The sequence below is a fragment of the Anolis sagrei genome, chromosome 2 (genome assembly GCF_037176765.1).
Source record: "Anolis sagrei isolate rAnoSag1 chromosome 2, rAnoSag1.mat, whole genome shotgun sequence".
NCBI classification, from domain to species: domain Eukaryota; kingdom Metazoa; phylum Chordata; class Lepidosauria; order Squamata; family Dactyloidae; genus Anolis; species Anolis sagrei.
Genome location: NC_090022.1, coordinates 16,358,970 through 16,381,792, shown reverse-complemented (window position 1 = coordinate 16,381,792; position 22,823 = coordinate 16,358,970). Strand labels below are relative to the sequence as shown.

Genomic DNA, 22,823 nt, shown 5'->3' with positions numbered 1-22,823 from the left:
GAAACAGCATTAATTCTACAATGCAAATGCACCAAGAGGAAGGTAAATGCTTCACAAAACTACAAACCATAGAATTCCACAGTCTTGAGCCACGGAAGTTGAAGTAATGTTTTTGTATAGCACTTTGACAATACTTATTTACTACTAGCCATCCCCTGCCACTTGCCGTTGTGGCCCAGTCTGTGTATATTTGTGTATATGTGTATATAAGTGTGTTTGTGTATATATATGTGGTTTTGCTCATGCGTTGTAATGCAATTTGTATTTCTTGGCGTTTTAAATCTCCTCTGCTGTTTTTATGAATGATGGTCACTCGTTGGCCTGATACATGTATTGTCTCAGAATTTGGTGTCAATTTGTCCAGTGGTTTTTGAGTTATGTTAATCCCACAAACGAACCTTACATTTTTATCTATATAGATGCTAGCTGTACCTGCCATGCATTGCTGTGGCCAACCTTCCCTCCCTCTTTTTCTTTCCCTCTTGTTTCTTTTCTCGCTTCCTTTGCTCTTTGGTTCCATCCTTCCTTCCCTCTTTCCTTCCTTTCTTCTCTCCCTCTTTCTCTTTCGTTCCTTCTCTCCTTCCTTCCCTCTTTCACTTTTTTATTTCCTTCTCTCCATTTCTTTCCTTTTCCACTTTCTCTCTTCCTTCTCTACCCTTCTTTCCTTCCTTCCTTCTCCCTTTCTGTGTATGTATATGCATATGTGGGTATATATGTGTGTTTGTGTATATATATGTAGTTTTGCGCCAGCGTTGTAATTTTTGGGGTTTTTTGCTTTTTAAGTCTCCTCTGCTGTGTTTTTCAGTGTTTTTATGAGTGATAGTCACTCGTTGGACTAAGAGGTGTCTTGTGTCCAAATTTGGTGTCAATTCACCCAGTGGTTTTTGAGTTATGTTAATCCCACAAACAAACATTACATTTTATTTATATAGATTTATAGTAAATAAATGATGCCAAACCGCTATACTTCTGCTGTGTGGATCCAGCCTAAGATCTTTTATGTCCCAGAATGGTATTTGTGTGATCATGTTCTGCGTTAACTGCCCGGTGAAAGGGAAACGAGCAAACTTTTCACCACCACCACAAATGACTCGCACGGCAAAACTTGTCATCAATTTTATAGAAGAAAAATAATGATGAGAATAATAATAAAAGCAAAGGAAACCTAGAGCCAAAAACAGAAGAAGTCCAATGGCCAGTCAGGCAGTGGGCCCCAGCACCCTCCATCAAGGGGAATGGGGCAATGTCTTTTTGGGGGGGATTTCCTCCCAGCCTGGCCTCCTCCCCTGGCCCAGGGCACACAGAGGTAGCAGGTTCAAAAGGTCTCTGTTCAGAGTCTCTATTGGTTTCTTGCGCCATGAGGTAATAAAGCGATTGGACTGACTAGCGTGGAGCTCTCCTGTGAGCACGGAGGGGAGAGCCTGGTGGGTCTGGTCGTCGGCATCACTCTTGCCTCTTCCGTCACTGGAAAATCTTACACATCACATTCATTCTTGGTTCAAATCACGTTGGCGTCCGATGCCTTCCAGGATCAGCTTCCTTCTCCATCTATTCTTTTCAACTGACTTTATTCACGTTCCTTCTTTTGAGTCTTATTCTGGCATCTTCTCATACACAATTCCGTTTCCCCCGAAATATCCATTCTGTTTTGAAGAGGTGCCACTGATTTTCCCACCAATGAATAACTTTTTACACACTCTATAGATTCCTTTCTGCTACTGTTCTAACTTCTCCTTTTCCAGCCCATTATCTCAACCATTTTTTAACTCTTCTAGTTTAATATTCCTGCCTCCATATTTGCTTTTTGTTAGCATTTCTCTTTTATGAAATTTTAAACAGTTCAGCATCCCATCCCATCTCCATTCCAGCAAGTTTTTATTCATCCTTTCTCACCGGTTCCAAGAGCTATGCATACCATCCAGTTTATCTCTCACCATCTGTTCTTGGATCCAATGTTTTTGTTTTTTTATTTTAGACTAGTCTTCATCTCCCTCCTCAGCTCCGTCTTCCTCGCTCAGATCATTCACACTCCATATTGTACTATTTACACATTCATACTATTCCCCCCTCCCCATCCTAATAGTGAAAATATACCTCTGAACTAAACCCTCTATTGGGATTAAGCCAAATTTAACCTCATAGACCCAGACGGTTACATCGCCTTGCATTGCGACAGAAGAGAAAGGGGAAAGAAAGAAAAAGAAGGAAGAAAGGAGGGAGGAAAGAAATTGGACAATCATAAATATCTTGTGTCCTGATTATTTTCCCAAGCTGCTATCGGGACAAAGGAAAAATAGAAGCACAGGCAGCCATGTGTTCAGGTGTCCTCCCACATTTGTGGTTTTGATTTTTGCAGATGTGATTATTCAGAGATTTGCTTTAAGATGTTCTCGTTAGGAATGTCTAGGTCATCCAATACAATTTTCCAATGCAATGCAATTTTATAGTCTGTAAAAGTCAATGAAACAGTCATGCTGGAAGACCTAGAAATTCCTAGAAAGGATTTCCCCACACATAAAAATTGTGATGCAGTGGGTTAAACTCCTGTGCCGGCAGGACTAAAGACTGACAAGTTGCAGGTTTGAATCCGAGGAGAGCGCGGATGAGTCTCCTCTAACAGCTCCAGCTCATGTGGGGACATGAGAGAAGCCTCCCCCAAGGATGATAAAACATCAAAACATCTGGGAATCCCCTGGGCAACATCATTGCAGAAGGCCAATTCTCTCACACCAGAAGCAACTTGCAGTTTCTCAAGTCACTCCTGACACGACCAAAACAAAAAAAACAAAAAACAGTGAATGCAAAAGGCCGACTGTATCCAGAGCTTTTTCTGAACAACTGGAGGTTGGCATATTTTGCACAACCAAAGGCATATGCTACTAATATTGTGCTTTAGTCTAAACAGCATACACTTTGACCACAAAGCACTACACTGCCAGAATATTTAAAGCCATTACACTGTTCATGGCAAAACACTACTTTACTAGACATAGCTGTTTCCATGCTTTAGATTTCCTCTGGAAGGAAATCTTCGGGCACACATCTATGGCACAACTCCTAGATACTGCAAAAGACATCCTATGGTGGAACCAGAAATTATTATTATTTTGCTGAGCCAGGGACTTGAATCCTGTTTGTGTTCATTGGCAACAACTGGTCCTCGCCCTGCAAATACTGTATGTAGGGACTGGCAGCCAGTGGCTCAGGGAACACTATCCTATGACATCTATACTGTTTACATGGGGAACTGGTGAGGCTTCACCAACTTTCACATCTCCCTATGGGTGTGTGCACTAAACCACTTCCACTATCTTCACACAATCATGGTTGGCATTTTTCAGGGAACTGTGATAATGGCCAAAAGGGACATGTTCTAGAGGTATTCTCGCCTGATGTTTCGCCTGTATCTATGCCAAGCATCCTCACTACCTCACTGCCTCATAGATGCAGGCAAAATGTCAGGAGTGAATGCCTCTAGAACATGGCCGTATAGCCTGAAACAACCTACAAGCCAGTAAAACGAAGTTTCCCTTTGACATTAAATCTAATCATGTCCGACTATGGGGGCTGATGCTCATCTCCATTTTTAAGCCAAAGAGTCGGCGTTGTCCATGGACGACTCCAGGGTCATGTGGCCAGCATAATTGCATGGAGCACCGTTACCTTCCTGCCAGAGCGGCACCTATTGCTCTACTCAAATCTGCATTTTTTCGAATGGCTAGGTTGACGGAAACTAGGGGTTAACACCAGGAGCTCACCCCGCTCCCCGGATTCAAACTGCCAACCTTTTGGTCAGCAAGTTCAGCAGCTCAGCGGCTTAACCCACTGTGCCACACACAATTTTGAGTATATTATGAACTCAGTAACATGTAACTTGACCCTGAGCCACCACACAGCCATCACTATTGTCACTAGACCAGCACTCACACCCAAATCTGTACCATTTTGTGGACATCCTTGATCTGTATGCTTCTGGACAGTGCATTTTTCTTCTGCTCTGCCCAAGAGGACCAGCTGGCAAAAGTGTCTTGGAGAAGGGAAAACCTGTTGGTTATCATGTCTGACTCGCAATAAGAAGCCCTGGCCCAGTGCTAGAGGTCAAGGAAGGGATAAGAATTGAAGAGACAGAAAACCAGCAAGACCGTGAAATAGCAAGGAAAAAAATGACAGATAATAGAAAGTGATCAGTTTAAAATAAATGGTTATGCAGGGAGGGGAGTTGAAAAGAATGGAAATCAAAACCAAAGGCAGTTTGACACCAGTTTAGCTAGCATGGTTCAATGCTAAGAGAAACTTGGGATTCTAGTTTTACAAGGTCTTCAGTACTCCCTGCCAAAGAGTGCTGTTTCTGGGTTGCTGTAAGTTTTTCAGGGCTTTATGGCCATGTTCCAGATGCATTCTCTCCTGACACTTCACAAGCATTTATGGCACCATCATCAGAGGTTGTGAGGTCTGTTGGAAACTAGGAAAATTAGGTTTATCCATCTGTGAAATAATGTCCAGGGTGGGAGAAAGAACTCTTGTCTGTTGGAGGTAGCTGTGAATGTTTCAATTGGCCACCTTGATTAGCATTTGATGGCCTGATAGTTTTTAGGTGTGGCTTCTTACTGCCTGGGGGAATCCTTTGTTGAGAGGTGATTAGCTGTCCCTGATTATTTTTTGTCTGGAGCTCCCCTGTCTCTATTTACTATTGTGATTTTAAGAGTTTTTTTTAATACTGGTAGCAATTTTGTTCATTTTCATGGTTTCTTACTTTCTGTTGAAATTGTCCACATACTTGTGGATTCAATGGCTTCTCTGTGTAGTCTGACATGGTAGTTGTTAGACTGGTCCAACAAATACTAATCTGCGAGTGCAGCATTTTTCCGAATGAAGCAGAGAGTGTTTGAGGACCAGGACATCTGTAGGGATACCAAGGTCCTTGTTTATAAAGCTATGGTCCTCCCAACCCTGCTATATGCCTGCGAGACATGGACTGTCTACAGGCCCCACATGCAACTCCTAGAATGATTCCATCAGCGTTGCCTCCGGAAAATCCTGCAAATCTCTTGGGAAGACAAGAGGACAAATGTCAGCGTGCTGAAAGAAGCAAAGAGCACCAGCATTGAAGCAATGGTCCTCTGCCATCAACTCCGCTGGACCAACCACGTTGTCCAGATGCCTGACCACTGTCTCCCAAAGCAGTTGCTCTACTCTGAACTCAAGAACGGAAAACAGAATGTTGGCAGGCAGGGAAAGAGATTTAAAGATGGGCTTAAAGCCAATCTTAAAAGCTGTGGCAAAGACACCGAGAACTGGGGAGCCCTGGACCTTGAGCGCTCCAGCTGGAGGTCAGCTGTGACCAGCAGTGCTGTATTATATGAAGATGCACGAATGGAGGGCGAAAGAGAAGAAAGATGTATCAAGCCAGCCCCAACCAGGACTGCCTTCCATCTGGAAACCAATGCCTTCACTGTGTGAGAACATGCAGATCATGATTAGGGCTCCAGAGTCACCTACAGAACCCACCGCCAGGACACCGATATTGGAAGGCAATCCTATTTTGTAAGCTAATCAAGGTGGCCAATTGAAACATTCTCCTTGGACGATGACTTAAACCGGCGACTGTTGACTGTTTGATTGTTTTTATACTGTTTTATTGCTATATTGTTATTTAAATGGTATATTTATGTTTTTGGTTGTGGGCACCATGGGGTGCCAGTTTGTTAGCCACCTTAAGTCCCTCTGTGGAGGTCTGGATAGGACGGGATATAAATGTCCGAAATAAATAAACATTCACACCTACCTCCAACAGACAAGAGTTCTTTCTCCCACCTTGGACATTTCACAGATATATAAACCCATTTTTCCAAGTTTCCAACAGACCTCACAACCTCTGAGGATGCCTGCCATAGAATGCTTCTGGAACATGGCCATACAGCCCAAAAAACTTACAGCAACTCAGTGATTCCAGCCACGAAAGCCTTCGACAACACAGTTCTGGGTCTCTCCAAATCACAACTCCCACAATTCTACAGGAGTGAGCCATGACAACTCAAGTGGTGTCAAACTGCATTCATTCTATAGAGTAGATGCACTCTGATAGGAAAAAAAATGGATCCTCACTGTTCGCAATGCAGCTAATGTAACAGGTATGCTTTGGGTGAGCTGGGCTCCCTTATCCCAATGGCTCCCTCCACCCCTAATCTATTTCAAGCATCCAGCTGTGCACAAAAGGAGCTCAGAAGTCTGTGCTTGCTACTTCTTCTCCTCCTTTAGTGCTCTGAACTGTAATCTAGGCAAACCCCCACCAACCACCAGTCTGTTAGGTAAAGGTACCATATTGTGTCTGATAGCTCAGCTTCACGCAGAGATGACGGTCGGCTACATCTCTAAGTGAAAGGAGGGACACCTGTCACCCATGTGTTGGCTCCCAAATTCCTTTCTAGATGACACTTCAGAGGAACACCTATTTCCTCATTCAGATGATAGCTGTCTTACATCTTTGTATACAAGGAAACTCTTCATCAGGCAAAGGTATGTTGGGTTATTTATCCCACGCAGGGATTTATCGCTGTGATCTTGCACAATCTTGTGTCCAGACTGGAGCAAAGCAGCACTTTCTGTGTTCATTTTCATTCTTTTTTTCCCTCTTTTCTTTTTTTTAATGGATTCTGTCTAGGATGATACTGTCCTGGATTACCACAGCCAGTGGTGTAGGGTCGATACAGCATCCAAATCTTTGATTGTTTCTTCTTTTAAAAAAAAACAAAACAAAACAAAAACACTGCAAGTCGATCGTGACAGGAAGACACCGGTTTGCCATCTTGGAATCATCCCGTCATGGAGAGATGCCAACTTCGAAGCCCTGTTTGGCAAACATCCTGTCTCGTCCCAAGAGACCTATCAGCGCTGCTGCCATCTTGAATCGCATCTTACAGGAGATGCCATTTATAGGTCCCTCTTAGGCAGATGTTACCTACGAGATCAATCCAGCAGGTTGCGATACTGATCGCAGGTACCACGCACGATTATTTCCCCAGTCCCTCCAAGGAGATAAACCGCCCCACTTTTGCCCATCCCCACCCCACCGCCCCCGTGTCTTCATATTGGGTCCCCTTCACCGTTTCCAGGCTTGCGTCTTGTTTACTAAGAAGTGCCCCTCGGGATCTTGGGATAGACCATCCTTTTAGATCACACCGGGCAGCTTCCAACTTATTTCCCCAGGGAGCACGGCCACCTTGAATCTTGAGGAGTGCGGTACTGGATTCCCTCCCCATCCCCACCCCAACATGGTGATTCCTTGGCAGTGAAAAGAGTCCTTTCCCTGCCCGGCTGAGTTCAGGCATGTTTTCCTTCCCTGGAGCCAGGAGGAGCATGAAAGAGAGGGCTTGGGAGAGGGTTTAGATAGAGGCATGGCACAACAGAATCAGTTGGAGGTGTCGGAGTGGACGCTGCCAGGACCTTCTGTTGGAGAAGTCACGGAGGACGGAGTGGCCGCTTCTTGCCAACCACCATTAGCCTAATGTGGGGAGAAAAAGAAAAACCATTGAGAATTTATTTTCCTGGAAGATATTATGTTGGGACTGCATATTCTTGTAAGGTTTAAGCTACTGAACCTTTTTCCTTCTTAATATAATAATAATAATAATAATAATAATAGTAATAGTAATAATAATAATAATAATAATAATAATAATAATAATAATAATAATACAGCTGGACAACAACAAACATGAACATGTGAAAACTGTGGTCAGCAAAGAATACATTCAAAGGGTCAGAAAAATTCTCAAAACCAAGCTCAATGGAGGCAATAACATCAAGGCCATAAACACCTGGGCCATACCTGTCATATGCTGGCACCATAAACTGGATGCAGAGAGAACTGGACAATTTGGACAGAAAAACAAGAAAACTCATGACCATTCATAATTCACTACATCCTTGTAGTGATGTTGACCAGCTCTATCTGCCCAAAAAGTTTGGGGGCAGAGGACTCTTACAAGTAAAACAAGCTGCTGATGAAGAAAAACACACCTTGGCAGAATATGTCAAGGAAAGCCGAGAACCTGCTTTCAATAATTGGAAACTTCTCAAAGCACAACAGACAAAGAACCAGTACAAGAAAACTGCACTACAAACTAGAGCTGACAGCTGGCACAACAAAGCATTGCATGGGCAGTTCCTTGACAAAATTGAAGGGAAAGTTGATAAGGAGAAGACCTGGTTGTGGCTCACAAATGGAACCCCGAAGAAGGAGACAGAAGGCCAGAACAAGTCATCAAAACCAATGCAATTAAGGCCAGGATTGAAAAATCAGCTGATGACCCAAAATGCAGACTATGCAAGGAAGCTGAGGAAACCATGATTCATCTCCTCAGCTGCTACAAGAAAATCGCACAGACGGACTGCAAACAAAGGCAGAACTCTGTGACCCAAATGATGCATTTGAACTTATGTCACAAGTACCACCTGCCAGCAGCAAAGAACTGGTGGGATCATAAACCTGCAAAGGTAGTGGAAAATGAACATGCAAAAATACTTTTGAATCCAGACTGACAAAGTTTTGGAACACAATACACCAGGCATCATGATTGTGGAAAAGAAAAAAAGTCTGGATTATTGCTGTCGCATTGAGGAAAAACAAAAGGAAAAACTCAGCCGTTATCAGGACCTCAAAATCAAACCGCAAAGGCTCTGGCATAAACCAGTACAGGTGGTCCCACTGGGTGCCATGCCAAAAGATCTCAGTAGGCATTTGGAAACAATAAATATTGACAAAATCATGATCTGTCAACTGCAAAAGGCCACCTTACTTGGATTGCACGCATCATTCGAAAATACATCACACAGTCCTAGACGCTTGGGAAGTGTTTGACTTGTGATTTTGTGATACGAAATCCAGCATATAGATCTCGTTTGCTGTGACATACTGTGTTTTTGTGTCAGTAAAATAATAATAGTAGTAGTAATAATAATAATAATTCATTTATATTCTGCCCTATCCCCCCAAAGGGAGTCGGGGTGGAAACCAATCACAAAAAAGGCAAACATTCAATGCTTGAACATAACAACTAATAGACACATAATAACAAAAATTAAACACCACCGCATATAAAACAAAGTATAACTTAGCAAATTAGAATAAAATTTGAACAAACTATTATATCAGACATAAAACAAACATAGGTAAAGGTAAAGGTTTTCCCCTGACATTAAGTCCAGTCGTGTCTGACTCTGGGGTGTGGTGCTCATCTCCATTTCTAAGCCAAAGAGCCGGTGTTGTCCGTAGACACCTCCAATGTCATGTGGCCGACATGACTGCACGGAGCACCATTACCTTCCCACCGGAGCGGTACCTATTGATCTACTCACATTTGCATGTTTTTGAACTGCTAGGTTGCCAAACGCTGGGGCTGACAGTGGAAGCTGTGATCTTTCTGTCAACAAGCTCAGCAGCTCAGCGGTTTAACCCACTGCGCCACCGGGAGCTAAAACCAACATAAAACAAAAGAGCTCCAGCTCAGAAACTTCAGTTGGCCCAAAAAGTGGCAGCCAGGTCATTAACTGGGGCTGGCTATAGGGAGCATCTGGATCTCCTATTGCAGGATTTTTTTGACTTGCTGTTTTTTAGTTTTGCAGAGGTTCACTTTTGCTATGCCCCTAATACATGTGATTATGGAGGACAGACAATACGAAAATAGTAATGAAAATATCTGAAAAGGTTTAAGGCCTCATGATGAGTTTAGCAATATTGTGGCCATTTTGGTGACATCTGGATGTCCGTTATGGCCATTTTGGTGACATCTGGATGTCCGTCTCCTTGCTCAAGCTCACCCTCATTTCCCGTGGGCTGTACATCTGGGTTGCGGCCATACTGTCCCCATAGCCACCGGGCCCCATGGAGTGGCGCATTGATTCCACCTGGAGGCATGAGAAAAACAAAGAGAGTACAGTGTTATGAACAAGTGGCAGAATGAGCCAAGAGGTTTCATTATGCTGAGTTTCAGATTCCACAAAGGCTAAGCAGGGAGGGCCAAATATCATTTTGCTTCAGATTGCAACTCAGACAGACACACACAGTCATGTACCGTTGGCCCTTCGGATTTCAGAGTTTCACTTCTGCAGATTTGATTATTTCATGGATTTGAGAAATGTTGATCCTGACCTCAAAATGAGGTGGCTACAACTGGAAATAGGGGGTTGCAAAAAATTGGCAATATTGTGATGATGATGATGATGATGATGATGATGATGATGATGGATTTAAAGATCGAACTGCAAAGACTCTGGCACAAACCAGTAAAGGTGGTCCCAGAGGTGATTGGCACACTGGGTGCAGTGCCTAAAGACCTTGGTCTGCACTTAAACACAATCGGCGCTGACAAAATTACAATCTGCCAGCTGCAAAAGGCCACCCTACTGGGATCTGCACGCATTATTCGCTGATACATCACACAGTCCTAGACACTTGGGAAGTGTCCAACGTGTGAGCCAATTCAACCAAGACACTTGGGAAGTGTCCGACGTGTGATCCAATACAACCTAGACATTTGGGAAGTGTCCGACGTGCGAGCCAATACAACCTAGACACTTGGGAAGTGTCTGACGTGTGAGCCAACAATACAGCAAACAAGAGTGACCTTGTTTGCTGTGTACTAATCTTGTTGTGTTCCAAGTAGTAGTACTAGTAGTAGTAGTAGTAGTAATAATAAATGCTTTATTTATAGCCCACCCTATCTCCCCAAAGGGACACAGGGCGGCTTACAACAAAATAAAACATAATGGCAAATATCCAATGCCGAGGATAACATATAACAAATCATATCAAGCTCAATAGAAATTATAAAAAGCAACTTAAATAAACAAGGCATAATACAATACAAAAGTTTCTGAATGCCACCCAGTGGCTGTTTCATACATTTACATTAATCTGTTAGGAACAACGAGCAGTGTTGTCTAAGGCTTTCATGGCTGGAATTACAGGTTTGTAGTGAGGTTTTCAGGCTCCAGTAGCATTCTCTCCTAACGTTTTGCCTGCATCTACGACAGGCATCCTCAGAGGTTTGTTCAGAGGTCTGTTGGAAATGAGGCAGGTGGGGTGTATATATATCTGTGCAATGTCCAAGGTGAGAGAAAGAACTCGTGTCTGTTTGAAGCAAATGTGAATGTTGCATCAAGCTGGCTAACTGACTTTGCAGCTGCAAGGCTACTCAATGTTAATCAAGCTTGCTAATTGCAACATTCAGACTTGCTTCAAACAGACAAAAAAATTTTCTTCCACCCTGGACTGTCTATCTCCCAAGAGGGACTTGGGATGCCTTAAAAGCACGTATTTTCATTCACTGGACCAAATTGGCACAAATACCCGATATGCCCAAATCTGAATACTGGTTGGGTTGGGGAGGAGATTGATTTTGTCATTTGGGAGTTGTAGTTGCTGGGATTTATAGTTCACCTACAATCAAAGAGCATTCTGAACTCCACCAACAATGGAATTGAACCAAACTTGGTACACAGAACTCCCAGGACCATCAGAAAATACTGGAAGGGTTTGGTGGGCATTGATTTTGAGTTTTGGAGTTTTAGTTCACCTACATCCGGAGAGCACTGTAGACTCAAACAATTATGGATCTCGACCAAACTTAGCACGGATATTCAATATGCCCAAATGTGAACACTGGTGGATTTTGGGGACCTTAACATTTGGAAGTTGTAATTGCTGGGATTTATAGTTCACCTATAATCAAAGAGCATTCTGAACTCCGCCAACAATAGAATTGGGCCAAACTTTCCACCCAGAACCCCCATGACCAACAGAAAATACTGTGTTCTCTGATGGTCTTTGGCAAATCCTCTGACACCCCCTCATGACCCCGCAGGAGTTCAGAGGAAACTTTAGAGCCCTAAATGGTTCTGACCTAATTTACCTGTCCGAACGCATCTCCCCTTATGAACCATCTAGGACCTTAAGATCGTCTGGAGAGGCCCTGCTCTCGATCCTGCCTTCATCACAAGTACAATTGACGGGTCCGAGTGACAGGGCCTTCTCAGTGGTGGCCCCTCAGCTATGGAACCCCTTCCTAGGGATATCAGATCGGCCCCCTCCCTTTTGATATTTCGGAGGAAAATTAAGACTTGATTGTTTGGACAAGCGTTTACAAATATGGAGTAACTAACATAGGAAAAGAAATGGCTAGACTTTGGAATTGGACAACATTTTAACTAGGAGACGCTAATGATGTTGGTTTTTATTGTTTCTGTTGTGGTTTTATATTGTAATTTAATGTTTTTATTTGCATTTTGATATTATGTATATTGACTTGCTGCCTGTAAACCGCCTTGAGTCGAAGGTGGTATACAAATACAGTAAATAAATAAATAAATTTTAAGTCCTCCTAATGAAAGTTGACTATGGAGTCCCAATGGAAGCCATAGAGATTCCTAAGGGAACCCTTCTCTAGGAGTCACTAGGTCCCCGGATGTGATTCTACAGCCAATTTCCAGCAGAAACCAACCAGAGTCATGATAGAGAACCAAGAAATTCTTAGTAAAGTGTTCTCTCACATAACGAAATATGATTTTTTTCACTTTCAAAGAGGTCCTGTGCCCCGGGGTGATCTTCCGACCAATTTGTGTAACTTGCTGTTGACCTTTGCAGCCCGAAAGACAGTTGCATCTGTCAAGTATGAAAAGTAGGTACCGCTTATGCAGGGAGGCTAATTTACAATGCCATAAAAATCTCCAGCAAGCATGCAAAGAATGAGGAAAAACTTAATCTGTGACACAAATGGATGGTGAAGCAACAGTTCCCCTGCTGGCCATAATACCCTCATGAATAAGCTGGAATGCTAAATAGCCTTTGTGTGTCTATCTATGTATGTTGTGTGTCTATGGCATTGAATGTTTGCCATGTATATGTACATTGTAATCCGCCCTGAGCCCCCTGCGGGGTGAGAAGGGCGGAATATAAATATTGTAAATAAATAAATAACAAGCCTTTTATGATCACAGACTTTCCTCCTGTTCTTTGATCACCGGCTTCTTATGGTGCCGTAAAATACCTACCTGCTTAAGGGGTGTCTAATTTGTCTGGAATCATAGAATCATAGATTTGGAAGAGACCTCATGGGCCATCCAGTCCAACCCCCTGCCAAGGAGCAGGAGAAACACGATCAAAGCACCCTGGTAGACATCCAGCCTCTGTTTAAAAGCCTCCATAGAAGGTGCCTCCACCACACTCTGAGGCAGAGAGTTCCACTGTTGAACAGCTCTCACAGTCAGAAAGTTCTTCCTAATTAATGTTCAGGTGGAATCTCCTTTCCTGTAGTTTGAAGCCACAGCTCTACTCACAACTCACAGCTTGTTTTCAAACTGCTTAGTTAGACAATTAGCTAGACTGAAGTTTGGGTGCTCACCCCAACCCGGGCTCGAACTGCCAACCTTTTGGTTGGGAAAGATCTACTGGTGCTAGTGATTAACCAGCTGTGCTAAAGCTCAGCACCTTCCTCTGAACATAGAGATTCCCATGGCATGAGTAACTGATGGAGCCTACAGTCCAAGGCGTTGTTCTTGAGGACTAAGCAAAGCTGTTCTCCAAGTTTGGCAAGTTTGAAGCTTTGGGGAAGGGCCACACCTGAGACTTCGATGACCTAGCAGGCTGAATTTAACCCACAAGTTCCCCATTCCTATCACAACAACATTGTTTTGACTGAATCATAGAAGGAAACCAAAATGCCTGCCCAACCTAGACTGTGAAGGGAACTGACCTGTGATGTTGGGTAGGAGTCTCCATTCAGACCTTGCAGGCCCATGAACATGTCCCCAGAACTGGAGAGATTGAAGGAGCCGCCAGAGCCTACCGGAAAACAGAAGAAGAGATGGGAGGGAAGACAGTGGGAGGGTAAATGGGACGGCGGATGCAGCTGCCTCTAGCAAAGCAAAGGTTCATAATAAATAGCACTGCAAAGACTAGCTGGGGAGCAAGCGAAGAAAACCCAACGGAGGGAGGAGCCCTTGGCTACTCTAAGATCAGAAAACTTGGGGCGCCAATGCTAGCACTGCTGGGGAAGACAAGAGAAGGGGCACTATAATCTCCTAAATTCAATGGGGCAGCGCTGTCTAGGGCGAAAGGGGACAAGAGTGCCGGCAGCAGAGGGACCTCCAGCACTTTCAGAGCAGGGAGGGGGGGACTTCAGTGTGTCTCCAATCCCGGCAAGGACTCCTGCACCAACATGGGGTGTGATGGAGTTTTTTGGGGGGAGGGGAGTTACCCGCGGAGGAGGGGGTGTTGGGGGAGTCGCCCCCACTCTGTGCGGCGCTGACAGCCGTTTTCACGGCGTAAATATTGGCTTCCTCTTGGAACTTGCCGATGTTCTTCTTATAGCGGATGCGCTTGTTCCCGAACCAGTTTGAGACCTGGAAGGAGGGAGGGGAAGGGAAGGGAAGAATTGGGACAGGGAAGATCAGAATGGGGGGGGCAGGAGATGGGGAGGGGGGCGGGAAAGGGAAGCGGGGAAGGGGAGGAGGGGGATTATGTATTGACAGGTCAGCCAAACAAGAAGCCGTTCCCCGCCACTGCCGCCAACCCCTCTGCCCCACATACGCTCCTCTGCCCCACGTCACACCCACAGGGCCCATCCAGCTTGGTCTCAGACCTGTGGCTGCCCACCAAATGACCCGGTACCTGTGAGACTGTGATGCCGCATTTCTTGGCAAGCTCCTCCTTCGCCTCCTCGCTGGGATAGGGGTTGCTCAGGTGCGAGTAGAAATACTCATTGAGCACTTCGGTGGCCTGTTTGCTGAAATTGCGTCGCTTCCGTCTGCAGAGCAAAAGAGGGGGCAACAGAGAAGGGAGCTTCATTGGTATCCATTTCAAGGAAAATATTTTTTAAAACAGGGTGAAAAGGAAAATCTATGGGATGACAGAAGAAAGTACAACCAGCCCTGCAGCATGACTCTGCTGGAAAGTGAACACAGACTCACACTGGAGGACACTACACGTGAGATGTTCCCTCTAGACCAGGTATGGGCAAACCCAGAGTTGGATGTGGCCCCTTGGGCTCTTTCCTCAGGCCCTCCTCTCTCTCATCATCATCATATCCTTCCTTTCTTCTCTCTTTCCTCCCTCCCTCCATTCCCTTCCACCCTTTTTTCCTTCCTCCTTTTGTCCTGGGGAATGTTTAGCTGGGAGAAGAGAAGGTAGAGAGGTAACATTAGAACCAGGTTTCATGATTTTAAAGGATGTCCCATGGAGGAGGAAGAGGAGGAAGAGGAGGAGGAGGAGGAGAAAACAGACTTTCTGCTGCTCTAGAGACCAGCGCATAAGGGAGCAATGGGTTCAAAGATATGAATGAAAAGATTAGGAAGAACTTCCTGAGGGTAAGCGCTGTTGGAGAGTGGCCTAGGCTGCCTCTGAGTGTGATGGAGCCTCCTAATAATAATAATAATAATAATAATAATAATAATAATAATAATAACAATAATAACATAATAACACTTTATTTGTACCCCGCTACCATCTCCCCAAGGGACTCGGTGCGGCTTACATGAGGCCGAGCCCAAACACAACAATCCAAGCAATAACAACACAGTACAAGAATTAAAAACACATAGACAATAAGATACACAACATTATCAATAAAACAGCACATAATTAAAAACAGCGGGAAGGCCAAATGTAGAGTTAAAATCGGAAACAATGCTGGGACATGAACGGAAGGTGATACTGGTGTTTGTGGAAGGGCATACGAACAGACTTAAAGAAATGTAAAGTGCTTTGGAGGACAAAGTGCTATGGGGTCATTATTCCGGGAAGGCACACTGGAACAGCCACGTCTTCAAGTTCCTCCTGAACACTGCCAAAGTTGGAGCCTGTCTGATGTCTTTAGGGAGTGAGTTCCAGAGTCGAGGGGCCACCACCGAGGCTGTCTGGAGGCTTTTCCGCAGAGGCTGTCTATTGGTCCAGGAAAGTCATGCTCCCCATGCTCTGCTCTGCCTTGGTTAGACCACACCTGGAATATTGTGTCCAATTCTGGGCATCGCAATTGAAGAAAGATATTGACAAGCTGGAATGTGTCCAGAGGAGGGCGACTAAAATGATCAAGGGTCTGGAGAACAAGCCCTATGAGGAGCGGCTTAAGGAGCTGGGCATGTTTAGCCTGAAGAAGAGAAGGCTGAGAGGAGACATGATAACCATGTATAAATATGTGAGAGGAAGTCACAGGGAGAAGGGAGCATCCTAGCCCTGGAGACTAGGATGCAGAACAATGACTTCAAACTACAAGAAAGGAGATTCCATCTGAACATGAGGAATAACTTCCTGACTGTGAGAGCCGTTCAGCAGTGGAACTCCCTGCCCTGAAGTGTGGTGGAGGCTCCTTCTTTGGAATATTTTAAACAGAGGCTGGATGGCCATCTGTCAGGGGTGCTTTGAATAAAATGTTCCTGCTTCTTGGCAGGGGGTTGGACTGGATGGACCATGAGGTCTCTTCCAACTCTATGATTCAATGAATCTATTGAGAGTGCTATGACTGTGCCTTCTTGCATAATTGGGGGTTGGACTGGATGGCCCTTGGGGGTCTCTTCTAGTTCTAGGATTCTATATCAGGAGTAGGCAATACAAGGTCTCATGGATACACTTTCTCTCCCGTCCACCATCTCATCCTGACCAAGACCAACCCTTTTGGGATCCAAATGTTTCCCATCTTTCTGTCACTTTCTGCCTCCAAAAGAGAAGAGGAAAAGGAGGAAAAGGCAGGGAGGGAGCTTGGGGAGAATCCTCTCAGCCTGTCCACTGCACTCCAGTCTGCCAAGTTAGAAAGTTTGCCCATGCCTGCTATAGACATTTCTAGGACTCAGTTCTTGTCTCTGAGGGTGCTTGCCATAGATGCAGGCGAAACGTCAGGAGAAATGCCTCTAGAACATGGCCATATAGCCCGAAAAAACCCACAAGAACTGAGTGATTCCAGCCATGAAAGCCTTCGACAATACATTTCTAGGACCTTCATCATGAACAAATGAAGCTGACTACAGAACGACACTGGAGGCCCTGGACATGCCTAGAGAGAACATTTTAATCAGATCTAAAGAATTGAAAACATCAATTATAATAGCAGTAAGGTGAATAAAAATGTCTACTGCTGCTCTTGTGTGTCTTCAAGTCATTGGTAACTTACAGCAACCTATCATGGAGCTTTCATGGAAAATCCTTTGAAAGGGGGCTTATGACTGCCATCTCCAAGACTAAGAGATGTGTATGACTTGCCCAAGGGCGTCCAATGGGTTTCAATCCAATCCAATATTGTCACTAGCACTTTAATGGTTGAATTGGGCTGTGGCTGGGATGAGGTACTATTCGTTTTTAAGGCAATTTGTACTGTGTTTTATTTATTTATTAAATTGTACTTCCTGCAATGTGTTGTTTTTATCTTAACTGATATTGTCATTGTTTAATATGTGTTGTATTTTTATGTGTTACGGCACTTGTATGTGCTTCTGTAAGCAGCTCTGAGGCCTTCCGGGAGATGGTGGTGGAGTATAAATAAAGTTGTTGTTGTTGTTGTTGTTGTTGTGGTCCAGCATTTCTGTGTTCGCAACTAATATGCTGTGTCCAGGTTGGTTCATCAGGTGCTCTGCTGTGGCTGACTTAGGTGGACCAGGTGGATCACTCTAGCAACCACCATGTCAGACTACACAGAGAAGCCATTGAAATCCACAAGCATGTGGACAATTTCAACAGAAAAGAGGAAACCATGAAAACGAACAAAATCTGGCTATCAGTATTCTAAAATCAGGACAGTAAACAAAGTGCAACACTCAAAAAACAGGAGAATTCCAGACAAGAATCCATCAGGACCAGCTAACCCCTCCCAACAAAGGATCCCCCAGGCGGCAATCAACTAGGATTTGAAGCTACAAGGTCATTCAATGCTATTCAAACTAACCAATTGCAACATTCACGCTTGCCTCATACAGACAGAGTTCTTTTCTCCCACCTGGACATATAAACCTCACTTGTCTAGTTTCCAGCAGACCTCAAAATCTCTGAGGATGCCTGCCATAGATGTGGGTGAAACATCAGGAGAGAGTGCTTCTTGTACATGGTCATACAGCCTGGAAAACTCACAACAATCTAGTGACTCTAATACACTGAATCTGTGAATTTACTAAACAGTGTATGGAGGTCAGAGGTGGCAGTTGTACTCTGCTGACCAGCTAGCTAACTAATAGACTCTATATTTTTGATGTGAATGGACTCTGATATGTTTTGCTTGCCTCTGTGGCACTTGTTTGTCCAGTATGCAGGAGTTCCAGGGAGGTCATGATTGGAAAACTATAAGGCACTTCACGAACCTATGCCGTAACAACTTCTGCATATTTGCTGGTGTTAGGGGCACTGTCTTTAGGAAGAGGTCCTTCCTTTTTTGTTGGGAAAAGGCATTTGCTCCTATTAAGGAAGTGGAAGCACATTTTTGACTTGCTTAGCAACACAATGGGAATAACAACCTGGCATCAAGGAAGCGGGAGCGGAGGATCATGACGGCTTCGCACGTGCTCTGCTTCAGTTGCATTTGGATAGAGCTGAATTTCCGGTGAATGATGCTGACCATGCGCTCAATCTCCTTTGGTGACACGGGCCGTGTGCGACTCTGTTCCCGAAGCAGGTTCATCACGTGTGTCGTAAACTCATTGCAGGCCTGAGGAGAAAAGGAGAAGTACAGGGTGAAACAAAATGATAGGAATTTGAAGTTGAAGCCACATTCTAAATCTATACCCACCCATTAGGCTGCATCTATATTATAGGATGAATGCCAGAAATAAAGATTAATGATGTAATATTGGAAAATATTGACCATTTCCGTTACTTTGGCAGCCACCTCTCCACAAAAGTCAACACTGACACTCAAATATAACACCACTTGAGCTCTGCGAGTGCAGCATTTTTCTGAATGAAGCAGATAGTGTTTAAGGACCGGGATATCTGTAGGGAGACCAAGGTTCTTGCTTACATAGTTACTGTCCTCCCAACCCTGCTATATGTCTGCAAAACGTGGACTATCTGCAGACGTCGCCCTCAACTCCTGGAACAATTCCATCAGCCTCCAAAAAATCCTGCAAATCTCTTGGGAAGACAGGGAGACAAATGTCAGCGTGCTGGAAGAAGCAAAGACCACCAGCATTGATGCTCCTATAACATTAACTCCACTGGACTGGCCAAATGCCTGATCATCGTCTCCCAAAGCATTTACTATACCCCCAACTCAAGAATGGGGAACAGACAGGAAAGAGATTTAAAGATGGGCTTAGACCTTAAAACTGTGGCATAGACACCAAGAACTGGGAAGCCCTGGCCCTTGAGCGCTCTAACTGGAGATCAGCTGTGACCAACAGTGTTGCGGAATTAGAAGAGACATGAACGTAGGGACCACTTTAATCAGGGACCACTCTCCAACATTAGTACCAAAAAGGCTACAAATCAGTTTTTGGTCAACTTTAGATTCGGTTTGATTATTTGGGGTGCTGATTCAGAGAATTGCATTGGACAGACCACAGCAGCTCTAGTTTTTGATACAGAACATATGGCATCCAGGAGTCATCATCTGCTTGCCCCAGAAAACCATATTTAATAAGCCTTGGCCCTTCAAGAAGGTTTCGTAAGACCAGCCGCTCTCATTGCAATGGTGTAGTAATGATGAGGCCGCGGACCATATTTTAGTTCTTGCGGACTACTGGTGGTCCATGGACTACAGGTTGGGAACCACAGACTTATAGGTTCCTTGAGATAACATTTTAATCAAATCTGTGAATAATCAAATCCACAAAAGTTGAATCTGCCAATGTGGGGGAACAACTATACTTTGGAGAGATTCTGATGTTCATTTCCATGACTTTCATGCTGGGGCAATTAAAGGTTCATTCTCTGATGTCTTGGGAGAAACTCACATACAGGATATGAAGACAAATGGCTTTTAATTGTTTCTGAGCTTAATTAAACTCCTGGATTTGAGCTCTAAAGATGAATTTTTGCACAGACCCGTGTTCTATGTGTTTCCTACGTGTTTCCTACAGGTTAACAGGTTCAAAACACAGCACATTCATTGTAAAAAATCTCTCAAAGAGTAGTTAAGGATCTGTTTGTATGTGTTGAGTTTTAACATGGAATTATGAGCAACAAATTGAGAAACTGAGAGTTGGAAGGGACAATCTGTACTGCTTTGTCAGGATGCTGACTTGTTACATTGTTTTCGCTATATTAGACTGCTTTTAAAATGTATTTTGATTTTATGGGCTGTTACATAAATATATCTTTTTAAGAGCCCTGGAAGGCTGGAAAAGGACCATATAAGTACTTCTTCCATATCCATTGATTCTGTATTCATGGATTCAATTATCCTTGGCTTGAAATCCTTTGTTTTTTTAAAAAAAAATCCAAAATGCACACCTCAATGTTATCATTATATACAAGGGATCCCATTTTACAATGATTTTGTATGTAATGGAACTTGAGTATCCATGGATTTTGGTATCTATGGGGGTATCCTGGAACCAAACCCTTACGGATGCCAAAGGCTCATTGTATAGATCCATGGTTGGGAACCACTGAACAACCTTGTGAAGTTGATGAAGATCCCTGACATGGATGAGGCAACAACAACTGGCATCTCCCCCTTTAAGATCAACCCTCCACATTTACTGGGACTAAGGATGCATGACAGTGAAAAATTTTGAATTAGTATTTTTTTACCTAAAAGAATAACTCTCTAAGAAATTCCTGGTCTTCCAGCATGATTCTATGTTCAACCTCTGCTGGAAGTCAAAATGTACTAAAGGACCTATACCAGGCATGAACAAACTTTCTAATTTGGGGGCCGCGTGGCAGGCCGGACCTGGGTGCGTGGGCCAGGTGGGAGGAGGTTCTCTCCAAGAACCTCCCTGCCCTTTCCTCCCCTTCTTCTTCTCTTTGGAAGACAGAAAGTGAAGGAAAGACAGTAAACATTTGGATCTCAAAAGGGTTGGCCTTGGTCAGGTGGATGGGACAGAAAAAGTGTATCCATTAGGCCTCATATTGCCTACTCCTGATATAGAACCCTAGAATCCTAGAACTGGAAGAGACCCCCAAGGGCCATCCAATCCAGCCGTTTGCCATGCAAGAAGGCACAATCAAAGCACTCCCAATAGACAGCCTTTGCGGAAAAGCCTCCAGAGAAGGAGATCACTCTCCAGCAGCTGTTACTCTCAGGAAGTTTCCTCATCTTTTCAGTAGAATCTCTTTCTCTGCCATTTGAAGCCATTGCTCCCTTGTGTCCTGATCTCTAGAGCAGAAGAAAGTCAGTTTCCCCCCTTCTCCTCCTCAATGGGACACGCTTTGAAATCTCGAAACATAGTTCCCGTGTTCCTTCTCAACAGTCTTTTCTACCAGCTAAACATCCCCCAGGAGGAAAGGAGGAAGGAAAAGTGAAGGAAGGAAAGAAGGAAGGGATGGAGGGATGGATTGATGCATGGGTAGAAGGGAGGGAAGGGAGGAAGGAAGGAAAGAGAGAAGGAAGGAAAGACAAAAGGGAAGGAAAGAGAGAGGGAGAGAGGGAAGGTGGGAGGAAGAAGGGAAGAAAGGATGAAAGGGTGGAAGGGAGGGAAAGGGAGAGAGAAAGAGGGAGGTGAGGCAGGAAGAGAAGGAGGGAAGGAAAGAGAGGGGAAAGGAAAGATGAGATGGTGAGAGGAGGGCCTGAGGAAAGAGCCCAAGGGGCCGCATCCAGTCATTGGGCCTAGATTTCCCCTACTTGATCTAGAGAGTCCGAAATAGGTGTTTTGTCTAGGAATCCTCCAGCACTATTGCAAGACATCTGACTATCCTCAAACTGGAGGACCTAAATATTCCTAAAGAGAACATTTCTAATTCAAATCCATTAATAACACAACCTGCAAAAGTCAAAATCGCAAATGCGGAGGGTCAACTGTGCAACTCTCCAAATCCAGTAATCAAATTTATAAGGGTTTCTGGAACTGGTGATTCCAAAAAAGTTATTTTTACAAGCCTTGGCTTTACATCTTAAAATCAAATAGTGGACAGTAACAAGGTATTTAATCTAACTGGATCCCTTATTTAAAACATACAAAACAACATCTGGGGCTGTGAAAATGACAAAACCGCCTCCTCACCTGCTCGTACTTCTCCAACTCTGAGTGGTAGATCTGGCGGATCTGTGAAAGCTTATTCCGGTAATCGGAGTGCTCAATGGAGTTATCGGGGGACACTCCTCCTGCTGCCGCTGCAGCCGCTGCAGCTGCTGCGGAGCCCCCGCCTTTCTCAGGCCCGGCCACCCCCTCGGCCAGCAGCATGTTGTCCAGGCGCATCAGCTGGGGATCCACAGGCTCCTCCTCCTGGGAACTTCGGATGCTGAGTCCTGGAATGGAGACAAGGGAGAGGAAGGGGCGAAAAGAGTGGATGATGGTCGTCCAGAGATGCAGGGGCACACTGTTACAGTAAAGTTGTAGCAGGACCAAGTGTGTGTGTGTGTGTTGAAGAAAAACCTTATGATGGTAATTATTATGTGCAGCTGGCAATGTAGGTCAACCAGCAATCTTGGGCCACACCTGATAAGAGTATAACTGTATGGGTTTTTAGAATAGAGTTCTGGAGAGCTTTTTCTCTGAGATCTATGCTGAAAGACTCTTCTCTGAGGAGAAGATTGAAGAGAAACCTAGCTCTAAAGGAGGCTATGGTGGATTAGCTGTTTGCTCAAGGTTTATGTTTTGCCTTCTCATTTGACTTAAGATGAAGATGCCTTACTTTGTGTTTCTTACAAAGAGTTTGTAATTTTCTTGCACTGTTTGTTTTCTGT

The 22,823-nt window shown here is 44.2% G+C and overlaps 1 protein-coding gene across 2 annotated transcripts in view; it reads right to left on the bottom strand.

Moving 5' to 3' along the window:
* Positions 1-1,100: 1,100 nt before the first annotated feature.
* Positions 1,101-22,823, bottom strand: part of LOC132765924 (pre-B-cell leukemia transcription factor 2) — a 69,225-nt gene continuing 47,502 nt past the window's right edge. Inside the window, exons 3-9 of one of the 2 annotated variants that reach the window (XM_060760226.2) lie at positions 22,141-22,385; positions 18,490-18,680; positions 14,669-14,804; positions 14,352-14,400; positions 13,752-13,840; positions 9,820-9,906; positions 1,101-7,501 (exon numbers count right to left, since the gene is read on the bottom strand). In XM_060760226.2, the coding sequence (XP_060616209.1) occupies positions 7,409-7,501; positions 9,820-9,906; positions 13,752-13,840; positions 14,352-14,400; positions 14,669-14,804; positions 18,490-18,680; positions 22,141-22,385 (890 nt within the window). In that variant the 3' untranslated portion in view covers positions 1,101-7,408. Of the gene's footprint in view, positions 7,502-9,819; positions 9,907-13,751; positions 13,841-14,255; positions 14,401-14,668; positions 14,805-18,489; positions 18,681-22,140; positions 22,386-22,823 lie in introns of both variants that reach the window. The other variant, XM_060760225.2, reaches the window with a different exon arrangement.